Below are 14,961 nucleotides of genomic sequence, written 5' to 3' on the forward strand. Positions count from 1 at the left end.
AAGCCTTGTTCTTAGAAGGCGAATACTCTAATCATGGAAATTGCGTAAACCAATTATAAATAAAATGGTGACAATATTTTTCAGTTTCAGCCAGTGGATAGGAATCAAGCTTCGGTTGATACGGCCCAAATATTAGATAATCACGTCGAATTCCATAATGTTGATCTGCAAGATACTCATATATTTGGCAACACAATCCTGGATCATGCACTAGAGAAGAACTATCACCATCTATAACCGGTACCTCGAGTCTTAGAATTTGAGGAGTAGTTTCATGACTTGGCACCCCCTCAAGTCTCTGAATTTTAGGAGCGCGTTCTTGAGTAGACACATCAGGAGAAATAAGAGAGGACGATGAAGTGGCCTCTGAATTTTGAGAGGTACATTTCTTGAAGAATGAGTCTATTTTAGATGATTTGACAACCATGACTAACCAACAATTCAAACTCCTAAGTCCTAATTAAATAAACCAATATGATTATATGAATAATATATTAGTTAAGAATTTAAAATAAATTCATTCAGCAAGCAAGCAATCAACAAAACAAATTGTTATAACATAAAGTGTAAGAAGAAAACTTACCTTAAAAATTGAAATTGAGTGGAGTGAGAAGAGCGTGGAGTGATGAGAACTGCTGAACTGAGAATATGAGATCGAGTGGAGTGATGGACTGATGGAGTATTTATTCCAATTATTCGGCTTAGATGAGATCGAGGGGAGTGAACTGAGAGTCTGAGAAGTCGAGAAGATGAGATCGAGTGCGACTGTGCGAGTGGAGTGAATAGTGATGGACTATTTTTTATGTCAGGGGCCATCAGAGAGAAAGATAGATATTTCATATTTTTTTTCTTAAAATTTTAGGAGGGGAGGGGGCAAGTGCCCCTGCCCGCCACCCCCTTGGCTCCGCCCTTGACTATATATACTGGCATGGGTCGCTTCGGTTGGACAAGACCGTTTATTATTTCGCGTTAGAGATATACTTGATATTTTATCTACTCGAATCGTTTTTAATTTCGCTTCAAGAGTATATTTGACCTTTCATCTACCCAATCCTTTTACCTTGTGAGTGATTAAAAAAAATGGTTACTTCTTTCCTAGATATGTTGCGGAGAGTCACTCCTGGATCAAACAAAATTGATACAAAATTGCCATTCAAAGAAAAAAAAACAAAACAAAACAAAACTGGTACTCAACTACTTGGCACTCACCAACCACCGCCTTCCAAACTCGGGTTCCGCTTATGTGCATGCACCACTTAGAATGATTAAAAGAATTTTGCTTTTGCTATATGGCTAAGTTTAGACTTTAGACTCTACATTTTTGTTTTATAACATTTTGATAATGGTGAACACCTAATTGTAAGGTAATTGTGCTCACAAAATTTGATTTTAATTGGTGTTTATTTGATTTTATTTTATTTTCGCTAAATTAATTGGTGTTTATGAGGTACTTGGTTTGATGGCTGAATCTATTTACTGAAGAGGAGAAAAAATATCACAATGAAGTCTATTAGCCCCCATTAATTAATTAAACTCAATCTCTTGTCGATTGCTTATCCCTGAATGAAAGAAGAAAACTCCTGCAACATCATATTTTTACTGGACCTTTCCTCATTCAACGTTCAGCACTTGAAACAAAAACCTGTTAAAATTCTTAATTTTTAATAAGCATTATGAATTTTATTATATATGTATGCATTTCCTTTTTGTATTTCTTTTGGGATATATCTGAGTGCTATCAAACTATCAAAGAACTCCAAATTTTGGATGGCTGGCCAATTGGCCATCAGATACATGTCTATTTTTCATGCTACGTTGCCCGTTCTAATCCAAATCAACTGAGAGCTTTATTGCAAACTAAAACTTAAGATTTTTTTGTAACAAAATATAACAAAAGATGGTAGCCTCAAATTGCGAATCACGCATAGTGGGGTGAATTGTGGCAAATTTCACTCGAACAAAAAGGAAGAAAACGAAACAAACAACAGAGAATCTTTTAAAGTACACTCTTAGAAACAGATTGAATGCAGTTAATGATGATCAAATCACATGATTTTCATTAGAATCACATGTTTCATCAATCTCTCTGACTTCGCTAATGAGGTAGGTGTTCAAGAGGTCATTTATTGATCCCTTAATATGGTAAGAAAAAAAGACAAAATTCAAAACCTTGCCACAAATGAATGAAATTAACAGACACAATGATCTGGCATTCTGGCAATGGAGTATATCATGATTCTATCATCAGATTATTTCCTTTTATAATGTTGAAAGTAAGAATGTAAGATAAGTACCAAACTCCAGCCACTACTAAATATCCACCCCAAAAATAACCCAAGTCCCAAAAACCCCACAGGCAAATCTATTGGGACGCGTTCAAAACCTTGACTCTATTTATCCCCCACAATTTCCTCCTCCTTTCTCTCCATTCCATTCCACCGCCTTCATATCATCCCCTTCCCCATCTTCTCCCTAAAAGAAAAAAAAAAATCACAGCAACATGTCTGGAAGTGGTGTTGTAACAGTTTATGGAAACGGAGCTATAACTGAGGCAAAGAATTCTACCTTTTCAGTAAAGGTAGGTTTAGCCCAGATGCTCCGTGGAGGCGTCATAATGGACGTAGTCAATGCGGCACAAGCCCGTATTGCCGAAGAGGCAGGAGCTTGTGCCGTAATGGCACTGGAAAGAGTGCCGGCTGATATCCGTGCTCAAGGCGGAGTTGCTCGTATGAGCGACCCCGGTTTGATTAAAGAAATCAAACAAGCCGTGACTATACCAGTCATGGCTAAAGCACGGATTGGCCATTTTGTAGAAGCACAGATTCTTGAATCTATTGGTATTGATTATATTGATGAGAGTGAGGTTCTTACTCTTGCTGATGAGGATAATCATATTAATAAACATAATTTTAGGGTCCCATTTGTTTGTGGGTGTCGTAATCTTGGCGAAGCGCTTAGGAGGATTCGCGAAGGGGCTGCTATGATTCGTACAAAGGGTGAAGCTGGGACTGGGAATATTGTTGAGGCTGTTAGGCATGTGAGGTCTGTTATGGGTGCTATTCGTGTTCTTCGGAACATGGATGATGATGAAGTGTTTACTTTTGCTAAGAAAATTGCAGCACCCTATGATTTGGTTATGCAGACTAAGCAACTTGGTAGGCTTCCTGTTGTTCAGTTTGCTGCTGGTGGTGTTGCTACACCTGCTGATGCTGCTTTGATGATGCAATTGGGTTGTGATGGGGTGTTTGTTGGTTCTGGTGTGTTTAAGAGTGGGGATCCTGCAGCTCGCGCTCGCGCCATTGTTCAGGCTGTGACTCATTATAGTGATCCTGATATTCTTGCTGAGGTGAGTTGTGGATTGGGTGAAGCAATGGTGGGACTTAATCTTAACGACCAGAAGGTTGAAAGGTACGCAATGCGCTCGGAGTAAAAGGGATGGATGGGAGGTGAGATTGGGTGTTACTGTTTGATTTGTTTGGTCAATATGTTATTTTCAATCCACCTTTTATTTTGATAGTTTGGAAAAACTCTTGGGAATCTTTAATTTTAGTTGCTTTTCCCTATTATGATACCATAGAGGATTATAAAGATGTTCTCTTTTATGTAATTTAAGTACTGTTGTTGTTTAAGAATCAATTTCTGTTGGTTATATTTAGATTATGAGTTTAGAAAATCTGAATCTATCTTGTTGGTGAAACGATGAGTAGATCAGAAATAATAGGATGGATTTGTTTGAAATGAATTGGGTGTTGATTGCTCTTTTTCTGTATGCTATTTGATTTATGTTTTATATGTGCATTCTTGTCTTGTCCATCCATTTTTTATCCCTATGTTTGAGCTGGGCAGAAATATCTTTTGATTCTTCATTTTCTGGTTTTGGAGCTAGTGGAAGGGTTTTGTGTAGTTTTCTGTAATCCAAGTAGTGTCTATTTGGACTTCATACTAGATATCGAACTTTTGGTGTTGCTTACATTGCTTGCTTGGTCCTAGACACACCACATCATACTTTCACATTTTATCTGGGACCTTCTTAGTCAGATGACTAGTAGTGGTTGTGGTTGTTTTGTGTCTGTTTCTGTGTGTGGGATCTGTGGGGGTGTGACCTCTGGTGGTGCCGTTGTGGGAGGTTGACTAAAAAGATAAGGAAGGCCGATGGAACCAAAATTCTGTCAAAAGCACGCATAGGCTTTTGGTTCTGAGTGTCTTTCCCCTTGAGCCTTGTTTTATGGAGAGTGGATTGGTTGTCCATTATGACCTAACCAGCCTCATATCCTGGTCCATCAGTTCGGATGGTGTCTTTGAGGATTGGTGTCTTGTGCATACTGAATTATAGTGTCTTTCAAGATTGTGCAAACTATAGTGTTAGCTACTCCAAATTAGTTATAATGCCTTATAGGCTGTACAACAGAGGGCTTATAGGCTTGCAGAGTCCCTCAACCTTGCCCTTCCCTCCAAACTCCTGCTGTCTAGCTTTCAGTTGAATCTAATTCCTTGTGCATCCCACACATCTTGTGAAATCCTTACATCTACTTGTACTTGATCCTTTTCACAGGTGTCCTTTTCTCTTATTTACCCTTTTCCTTTTTATTCTTGGATGATGCGGACTATAGACTTTATGGGTAGGGTTTCACTGATGTTGACAAGTGTACGGGTTACTCTTGGTAGTGTGCGAAGTATTGATTGTAGTTATACCCATAGTTCGTGATTTCAACGAAATTATCGGAATTCTACTGAATATTTCAGTTTTTGAGAAACTCGGAATTCCGGATTAAGAGTCGAAAAAACATAGGAATGTACTTGAAATATAGCGGAATAAAAGCCAGAGTTCCGGTTTTTAGATTTGTTGGAATTCCAAATATTCCGAAATCTTGAACTATGGTTATACCTCATACCTTCCTTGCTCTGATCTTACTCGTTACAATGTACATTCCTTGAATGAAAGGGTGTAAGTGAACACCAAATTTTTAATATTACGATCAACATTCCTCCGTTCACTCTCTGGTCAATGAGATCAAGAATATTATCAGCTTACTTCACAATCCTGTTACGGATGTCATGTTTAGGTGACATTTTATGCCTTGGTAAACTTAAACTAGTATCTTTGTCGTTAGGCTCTCTTTGATACTAGTTTAGTAACCTATATGACTCAGGTACTATCATACCGTTTGGTGCTTAACAATGTGCTATGTAGGGTTGTAAGTCGGTGACAAGGGCTTATATTCAACATGATAATTTATGTTGAAGGTTATAACAAGCCTTCTCCTCTTATCCGAGTTCTTGTCAGCTATTTAACATCAACAGTCTGTATATACAGAAAAATCTGTGTGGGAGGAAACAATATGTATCCGTTTCGGATATGGACCAAACGCATATATTGAAAATTATGTGCTTTATCTCTTCTTGTTATTTCGCCGTGTATGCTACTTGTACCAGTTTTGATGTCGCTTGGCTTGTCAGTACTTCAACAACTTTGTCTGAACCCAATTCTTTATTATCCAGTGCTTGTACGGTTTTTCATTTGTCTAATTTTCAAACTAGTATTGGTTGGTTTTACAGTGAACTTCACTCACCAATTAACCCCTTCGATTTGCCCAGAATTTAACCAGGGGATTTGAGGATCTTGGTTGATTTTGAAAACAGCCATTCAAGTTTTGCAGGTTCCCCAACTATTTGATTTTTAAGCTCTTGTGGTACCTCTTCATGATCGACTTGAGATCGTTTAAGGGCACATCTCCAACATAATGGGTTCACTGATCCCACCATAATAAGTGCAGAATGGAATTGCATAGCCGATTATTTGATGTTCAACGTCACCCGGGGGGAATATCCATTATAAACGATGGAAGATTCTTAGAAACACGAAACTACAAATCTAGTATGGTGGTAATACACAAGGACTAAAATATCACTGATATATTTCAGTTTTTGAGGTATCTGATCTTGATATATTGTTGATATATTGACACATTTTGTATTTGATATATATCAACTGATATATATGATATAGATTGTTGACTTTGACCAATTTTTTACCGATTTTTATTAACATATCAATAATATTTTCGATATATTTCTGATATTTTTTTATATATCAACATACACAAAAAAGTTTTGATCGGTCGACAAAAAAAAAATATATCCATCGATATATCTTATATGTCGTTTTTTTGGGAAATCCGATATATTGTCCAGACATCAAAATATTTGGCTTTGGTAATACATACCATAAATTTAAAGCATCATTGGCAAAACTGAAAGTCTCTTTATAAACAAAATCATCTTTAGTTCATTACTGCTTTATTAAAAATCGCACTCCTCATCTCCAATCTAAAATAGTGTTTTAACATTATATATATATATATATATATATATATATATATATATATATTTCTAAAACACTAAATTATTGGTGTTTGATGCTAGAAAAGTATTACTCATAAACATGTTTTAAGAGTACAAAAAGAAATACAGCCGTATTGGTGTTACTTTTGACCCTGTATGTACATTTGTTGCCATTGCGCACCACGTGTTACTCTCAGAAGCGCTGAAAGACACTTGATACTGGAATGAACAATGAAAAGGAGTTAAATATTGATTTACTTTTAACTACTCTGCGATGTCGGTATCTACTATATTTACCTGATTGGCCCGGGGAACACCAAGAAAACTAATAAAAGCGAAAAACGCGTCCCCAACTCCCACACCTACTCGCCACGTGCAGCTTTTTTATATTCCAATCTTCTTGACAACATAACCGTATATAAGTACCAAACTGAAAACAAAAGAGAAACCATTTAACTGTACTTGAGTTTGAGTTTGAAACAAACAAAAAAAAATCTGCAGAGAAGATGGGGAGTTACAAGATTGGTATGTTTTTTTCAAGAAAGTTCAAAGTGAGTGAAGCACAACCACCAGCTGATGTAAAACAAGCTTTTGAAAAGTTTGTTCCTGATGGACAAACTTTGATGACACCTCATCATCTCTTACAATTCCTGATCACCTCTCAAAATGAATCTGAAGCTACGATCACTGACGCTGAGAAGATTGTTGACCAAGTTTTAAAACAGAGACACCATGTTGCAAAGTTTACTAGACATGCTCTCACTTTAGATGATTTTCATCATTTTTTATTCTCTCAAGATCTCAATCCTCCTATTAAATCTCAGGTAATATACTTATATTTTTTTTTATATATACCGATAACTGTTAACGAGATTGATGGTTATTTGTTGTTGATCACTGATCAGGTTCATCAAGATATGAATGCACCACTGTCCCATTATTATATATATACTGGACATAATTCATATCTTACTGGAAATCAACTTAGTAGTGATAGTAGTGATGTACCGATTATTAAAGCGTTGACGAGAGGTGTTAGAGTTATTGAATTGGATATTTGGCCTAATTCGGATGAGGATGATGTGCATGTTTTTCATGGCAGGTACTTAAATTTATTTTATTTCATATTGTTATTCTGAATTTTTATATTAATTTATAATAATGTTGGATTGTATTGGTAATTAATATGGTACTTGTGTTTCAATATCAGAGCCTTTCTATAGTGTTCACTGATTGTTTGAAATGATTTTCATTCTTTTTGTTATTAGCATATGAATTTTTATATAAGGTGATGTAATGCGCAAATTGAAATGACAATAATGATATTTGATCTTGTATTATGAACTCTCAATAGGGATGTTGATTTGGAGTTTTTAATGTTTCCTAAACTGATCATTCTTTAGAACGTTGACGACTCCAGTTGAGCTTATCAAATGCTTGATGTCCATTAAGGAGTATGCCTTTGTGGCATCACCATACCCTGTTGTGATAACTCTAGAAGATCATCTTACTCCAGACCTTCAGGCTAAAGTAGCCGAGGTGAACATTTTTTTTGCTTAAATATTATTGAACAGTTTTCTTGTTCTGGATTTCTATCTTATGGCATTTGTTTATCTAGATGGTCACTAAAACATTTGGAGAAATGCTGTATCACCCTGAGTCAGGATATCTAGAGGAATTCCCTTCTCCAGAATCATTAAAATATCGGGTTCTTCTTTCAACTAAACCACCAAAAGAGTACCTAGAAGCTAAGGATTCAAAGGACAAAGGAGTGGTTTCTCCTGAGGAAGAAGGATGGGACAAGGAGGTCATCGTATTTTCTTTTCCATTTAATCTTTTCGTATTCTGGTTATTCTCGTCTCCTAATCTATAATCTTTTAACTATAGAGTGACAGCGATCAGGGAGAAAATGATGTAGGTGATGAAGATTCTGATGATAGTGATCACAATCCACAACAATCAGAACCACCGGAATACAAACAACTCATTGCGATACATGCCAAGAAACATAAGGGTGAGCTTGAGGAATCACTGAAAGTTGACATTCATAAAGTTGGTCGCCTTAGTTTAAATGAACAAGCACTTGAGAAAGCTGCAGAATCTCACGCGACTGACCTTGTCAGGTATTTTTCAGGAAATAAGAAACATTAAAGATTTTTTTGCTTTTTTTATAGATCTGTCTGCCATTTCTTATTTTCTTGATAACAGTAGTAGATTCTGATGCTTGACATTTCTATCTCTAGGTTTACCCAGAGGAATTTTCTGAGGATATACCCAAAGGGCACTAGAATTACATCCTCAAATTACAACCCATTAATTGGTTGGATGCATGGAGCTCAGATGGTGGCGTTTAATATGCAGGTCAGCTCTTGTTCTGGTAACATTTTTGGAAGGTATTTTGAGCATCTAATGCTAGGGTTTTATTCTTGTTGTATGTGAATTTTCATCTAATGGTTATTAATGTTCATCAACCACCGTCTATATCTTCCTAAATCATACTACAAAACTCAGTTTGTTGTTCGTAGTACACCCTTGGTTGTACGGTTTTGTAACCCTTTCCACATGGGGGAGGCTGGGTTCAAAAATCATTAGGCATCCTCGGATAGTTCTCGCTTTGTGTATGTAGTATAACTGACATTGGGGATGTGATGATAGCTTCCAGGCATGGTTTCCACAGAGTTGGTTATTGGCTCTTTGGTCAAGTATACTTCCTGGCTGCTGATGTTATCCTTATTTGAGCCAGGTAGACCATGACGTGGCTGCTTAACGTAGAGCAAAGCGAAAGCAAATCTTCTAGAGTTTGCTTTTTTTTAAGGTTGAGGGAGATGCCCATGATTGGTGACAACATGTCTTGTTTTCATTGTTTACTCCTTATTGCTGGGGTTGTAAACAACAGCACCTATACACAAAGCAATTTAATTTTCTAAAGAAAAGGTTCAGTTATCGTCAAATAGAAGGCTTTTGGTCTCAAAGTAAGGCACAATGAGGTTTCTGAATTGATATGGTGTAGTGTTTACATTAATAGCCCTAAAATCTTCTATACTTACATACTGGAAAGATAAACTGCAGTATCTGGCCAAGGTGCTTTCATGTCTTTGACGTGCCATGCTTAATTGTCAATACCACACGGAAACAAACTTCTTTGTACTTGGGCTGGAACAGGGCATAGCATCATCTAGATCATTAGTTTGTTTTAACTGGAAATTTTGTTTCTTAGATCCGAATGGTTCAAGTTGCAAAAGATTTCAGCGCAAATCTTAATTGTTTTGTGAAGAAATGGGATTTAAAACGTGGTAGGAATCTCATTTAATGGTCATGCCACAGATGCCAAACTACCTCTTGCTTTTGTGGTTTCCTCTTTGGTAGAGACTTAAATAGTGAAACCACCTACAACCAAAGACGACAAAAGTACCTCAGTTTGACTCCTGTTTGATCTGCAAACATTTGCTGAATTTTCTGGTTAATAAGTGACAATTTTTTCTGCATGTCTGCATGCTATCCGGGTTTTGAATAAAAAGACCCTATATGAAGTTTCTAGTTCCACAAAGTAACATATGAATATTCTTATGGCAGGGATACGGTAGGTCACTCTGGTTGATGCAAGGTATGTTCAGATCGAACGGAGGATGTGGTTATGTTAAAAAACCTGATTTTCTCATCAAAGAATACCAGCAGAATCAGTCTTTTAATATTACGGAAAACTTACCAGTGAAGAAAACCTTGAAGGTAAGTAATCTTTCAAATTAAAGTATTGTTCCAACTGTACCAACTTCTGTTACTTATTAGAGCTCTTCTGTCAAACAGGTCAGAGTATACATGGGTGATGGATGGCGTTTGGATTTCAGTCAAACACACTTCGATTCATATTCCCCTCCAGATTTCTATGCAAAGGTAATTCAATTTCTTTTTGATTTTTTTTTCTTTATATCATATACATTCACTTATATCTTTGGTGCTATGGTGTCTATCGTCCTGTAGAATTTTGACATAGTTGAATGAATAAACAACAAAAGAAGTTTAATAATATGTGGCCTGGAGTCTTTATATTTAGATGTGAGGGATATATAATTAACACAGTTTATGGTACGTCTGGCACACCAAAATAGGATTGGATTGGAGTCACTAATTCAATGTTTTAACTAGGAGATTTCCCAGGTAGATATTCAATTCAACTGCATGCATTATTGTCCAATTCTCAGTTTTTTTTTTTTTTTTTTTTTTTGTTTTTTTTTTGCTAAAGGGTATTTATATTAGATAGCTAGCAAAAAAGAAAATACAGTTTACATTTTGTGAGGGCCCTGAGTAGACCTCTCCAACATACATGTTTTTAAGAAATAAATCTGAAACAGGTAGAGTGTTGATTCTCTACCCTGTGCACAAAACTAGGTCTATTATCCCACCACTGCTTTTGAACATTTGCAACGGCTGCACCTTTCTTCGCACACAAGTTTGCTTCCCTCCCTGTGCTTGTTAGAACTTAGAACTAGACTTGTTTTCCCTTTGATCCTCTCCCAGTCTGATTCTACTTTCCAGTGCACTGAGTTGCTTTGAAATGCCTTAATTGCTGCAGTTGAGTCTGACTCCACCCAAACATTTGTGCTCCCCATCTCAACTGCCTTAGTTATACCTTCAACTATTGCTCGACTCAGCCACATAGTTTGACCCAAGCCCCCTATGTAAACTCCTATAACTTCTCCTGTATGCTTCCTGAAGATACAGGACAGTACTGACCAGCAATCGGAACGTACAATGAGGTGAAACTATTGGAGTAGGTTCAATGGTTTCGTTCCTGTACTAAATATAAACTTTTTGCGTGAGTCGGTTAGTCCCTATATTCTTCATGTAAGTTCAGTAGGGTCTGGTCATAAGCTCCTAGAGGAAGTCTTTTTAAATCTCATGTTTCTTTCTCTCAAGCGGGCTTACATGGACTAATAGTCTAATATGTATAACAATGGGCATGAATCCTCTCCATGATGATCTGATTTTCAAGATTCAGTTAGTTTGAACCTCACCAACTACTGGAAAGACATTGGACTCTGCACATTTGCAGGTTTAGATAAACTTTGCATGATGTTAGGAGTTGGGACTGTTAAAGTAAACTATGTCTTTTGGTCACGGTCATCGAGGTGAAACAACTTGCTGAGTTGCTTTGCACTTGGATTTTCGAACACGACTTCCATATAGGCGTCAAATAGAATACACCCTGGGAGTTGGGAGGATTAGCCAATTTCAAGCCTTATATCTGTAGAACAGAAAATAAATTTTGAACGATCTCATTTGGCAGGTTAGTATAGCAGGAGTACCGGCTGATATCAAAAAGAAGAAAACTAAGATCTTGGAGGACAATTGGACGCCAGTTTGGGATGAAGAGTTTCTATTTCCGTTAACTGTTCCAGAACTGGCTCTGCTTCGAATCGAAGTACACGAATATGACAAATCCGAGAAGGATGATTTTGGTGGCCAAACATGTTTTTCTGTGCCAGAATTAAGGCCAGGGATCCGAACAGTGCCACTTTTGATCGTAAGGGTGAAAAATACAAATCTGTAAAGCTTCTTATGCAATTTCAGTTCGTTTGAGATTCATTTATAGGTAGTGACAAGAAGTCTCTTTTAGTCTATATGGTAGTATAGGAGTATGTTGTCGCTTGCCTTAAGTCTCCCTTACGTGAATGGTAGCTGTGGTTACTTCCCATCCTAGATTTTTTAAGTCTCCCATACGCCTAAGAAGTTTGGCAGGCAGAAAATAATGAGCAACAGAGGAGACAACGGAGCAACTTTTCCTAAATATTTGCTCACCAGAACCTTAGCTTAGCTTGTATGTGATGTACGTTCCTATTTATTTTTGGTTGGTTGGATATAGAAATTGTACGTGTTGTAAAAATTGTTCGGGCTTATGAGTTATCTTTTATATATATATATATATATATATATATATATATATAACTTCTTTAAAGAAAAAGGGCTTCAACAGTAAATTCAACATTATTTTTTTTTCCAATTTTGCCCCCTTATCAAACACTAATATTACAGCTCATGCTATTTTTGTTTTATTTGTTTTAACCAGGGATCTTCCATAAATTAATGAAAAATAAAATAAAATAGGAGATTGTTAACGTGGCGGAGACACGTACAAAGATTGTTAACGTGTTGTAAAAATTGTTCGGGCTTATGAGTTATCTTTTACCTATATATATATATATATACCTATAAAGAAAACTCCCCAAGCAACAGTGTTATTTCCATCAACCGGATCTTTTTCTTTCCAATTTTGCCCTCGTTCATAATTTCTATTTATAATGCTACCATCTGATTTTTATTTGTAATTTATTATATTTGATAAGGTTAAATGTGTAAATATAATATTCAACTCTCTAACTAGTTTGGTCAACAATTGCGGCTGGGTTGAAATTTGATGGACTCGGTTGCAATTTGGTTGGGGTTAATTTGAGTAGGTTTCTGTTGCAATTTTTTTAAAATCAATCTTGCTACATGGATTGGGCTTTTGTTGGGTTTATTTTTCTGGCTTGGTTAATTGGACAACTCTCAATTTCACGCTCTTTTAAAATTTAGAAATTATTTCATTTTTTTTTTATCCCGACAAATTTAACACATTTAGTCTAAATTAGTGGGTTAGTGGGATCTCTTTACATCTAGAGCAACAAATCGGGTTGGGAATTAAAAAAATTATGATCGATTCAAATTTGAATTTTGGAATCGGGGTTTTTTTATTAACCCGATTGATTTTGGTTTTGGATAGGTAGTATAAAATAAGTGCGAAAAAAACAGGCGCATCGGTTGCAATTTGGTTAGGCTTATTTTGACTAGGATTCAATTGCAATTTTTTTTAAATCAACATTGCCACATGGACTGGGTTTTTGGTTGGCTTGCTTTTATGGTTTGGTTCATTGGACAGTTCTCAATTTCACGCTCATAGAGCGTGCCCAAAATGCTAGTATATAAAAAATAAATTGTCCAGAGATACGTGTGGACTGCAGTGAAAGTTTTTGCAAAATCTCGCTTGATCATAAAACGTTGATGAGTCAAATAAACAGGGAGCGACTCTAGAGGACAAATGGGCCGAAAGAGAAATTCTAGAGGACACGTTATTTTTGTAATCACTCACAAGGACGGGGTGGATGAAAGTTCAAGTTTACCCTTGATGCGAAATAAGAACGGCTCGGGTAGATGAAATGTCAAGTATACCCCTGAAGAAAAAAAAAAAACGGCCCGACCCAACTGAAACAACCTGGTTATGAACATTGATTGTTCATACCCACAATAGGTATGAACAATGATTGCTCATACCTATCTATGTATGAACAATAGCTATGAACATTGATTGTTTATACTTATCCATGTATGAACATTAGCTATGAACAATGAGTGTCCATACCTATTTGAGCTATGAACAAGCATTGTTCATACCTACCCATGCTGAACATCAGCTATGAACATTGATTGTGGCTATGAAAACATGAATCCAAAACATATATGAACAATAATTGTTCATACCCCAAATTATGAACATTAGCTATGAACAATAGGTATGAACAAAACATATATGAACAATAAATGTTTACACTCAAAACAGATATGAACATTGATTGTTCATACAAAAAAAAAACATGAACCCAAAACAGATATGAACATTGATTGTTCAAACCTACTTAAAAAAAACATGAACCCAAAACAGATATGAATATTGATTGTTCATCCCCAAAATATATATGAATAATAAATGTTCATATCCAAAACATATATAAACATTGATTGTTCATACCCAAAACAGATATGAAAAATACGTGTTCATACCAACAAAAAAACATGAACCCAAAGTAGATATAAACAATAAATATTTATTTTCAAAATAGATATGAACAATACGTATTCATACTTAAAATAGGTATGAACAATACGTGTTTAATAGTAAAAAATGAACAATCATTGTTTGATTAATATTAAAATTTTAGAGGATTTTGGTGGAATCAAACCACCATCACCTTTGGATATCACTTTTACCCAAATTTGAATAAATTATTCACATTAGCTATGAACATTGATTGTTCATACCCCCAATTATGAATATTAGCTATGAACAATGAGTGTTCATACCTATTGGAGCTATGAACACTATTTTGTTTGATAATTAGTCTGGTGTCGCCATCTCTAGCTTTGTTTGATAATTAGCCATTGATATTATCTTATAAAAAGGGTTATTCTTAGCAAGGAGGTGTTATTATCGTCTAAAAAGGGTCTGGTTGGTTAGAGAAGAAGGAGTTTTGGCATTTTGGGTTTTTTCTCTCTGTAGTTTTGTTTTATTCACATAAAAGTAAAAGGAGAAATAAGATAAAAAATTAAAAACCAGGCCAATTTATTTTGTCATTTATTTTAATTAAAAAACTGGCCCGTAAAAATTTAGTTTTGTGAGTGGTTTCTAAAATAGGTTGTCCTCTACCGTGATTTTGGCTCAAAATTGATCCTCTGGAGCAATTTATTGTCAAATAAAAGCATATGCATTGCCGACGAATTGTGGGGGAATTGGGTGAAGACTGAAGATACATTATCTGGCGGCAGAACGGTCCAAGCAAAAATTTATATGTTGCTAAAAGTAGATTTCAG

The 14,961-nt window shown here is 35.9% G+C and overlaps 2 protein-coding genes across 2 annotated transcripts; both read left to right on the forward strand.

Moving 5' to 3' along the window:
* Positions 1-1,945: 1,945 nt before the first annotated feature.
* Positions 1,946-3,742, forward strand: RSR4 (Aldolase-type TIM barrel family protein). The gene has a single exon (XM_086580453.1). It carries the CDS (start codon positions 2,501-2,503, stop codon positions 3,428-3,430), a length of 930 nt encoding a protein of 309 aa, XP_086436579.1. The 5' UTR covers positions 1,946-2,500; the 3' UTR covers positions 3,431-3,742.
* Positions 3,743-6,714: 2,972 nt separating this feature from the next.
* LOC147483250 (phosphoinositide phospholipase C 6-like) lies at positions 6,715-11,960 on the forward strand. Its single transcript, XM_086580452.1, is given in 10 exon segments — positions 6,715-7,166; positions 7,248-7,444; positions 7,746-7,881; positions 7,961-8,149; positions 8,230-8,465; positions 8,586-8,703; positions 9,916-10,068; positions 10,147-10,233; positions 11,627-11,852; positions 11,855-11,960. Coding segments are annotated over 10 exon segments (1,725 nt in total). The 5' UTR covers positions 6,715-6,848; the 3' UTR covers positions 11,920-11,960.
* The last annotated feature ends 3,001 nt before the right edge of the window (positions 11,961-14,961 follow it).

The sequence above is a fragment of the Coptis chinensis genome, chromosome 8, assembly GCF_015680905.1.
Source record: "Coptis chinensis isolate HL-2020 chromosome 8, ASM1568090v1, whole genome shotgun sequence".
Taxonomy (NCBI): Eukaryota; Viridiplantae; Streptophyta; class Magnoliopsida; order Ranunculales; family Ranunculaceae; genus Coptis; species Coptis chinensis.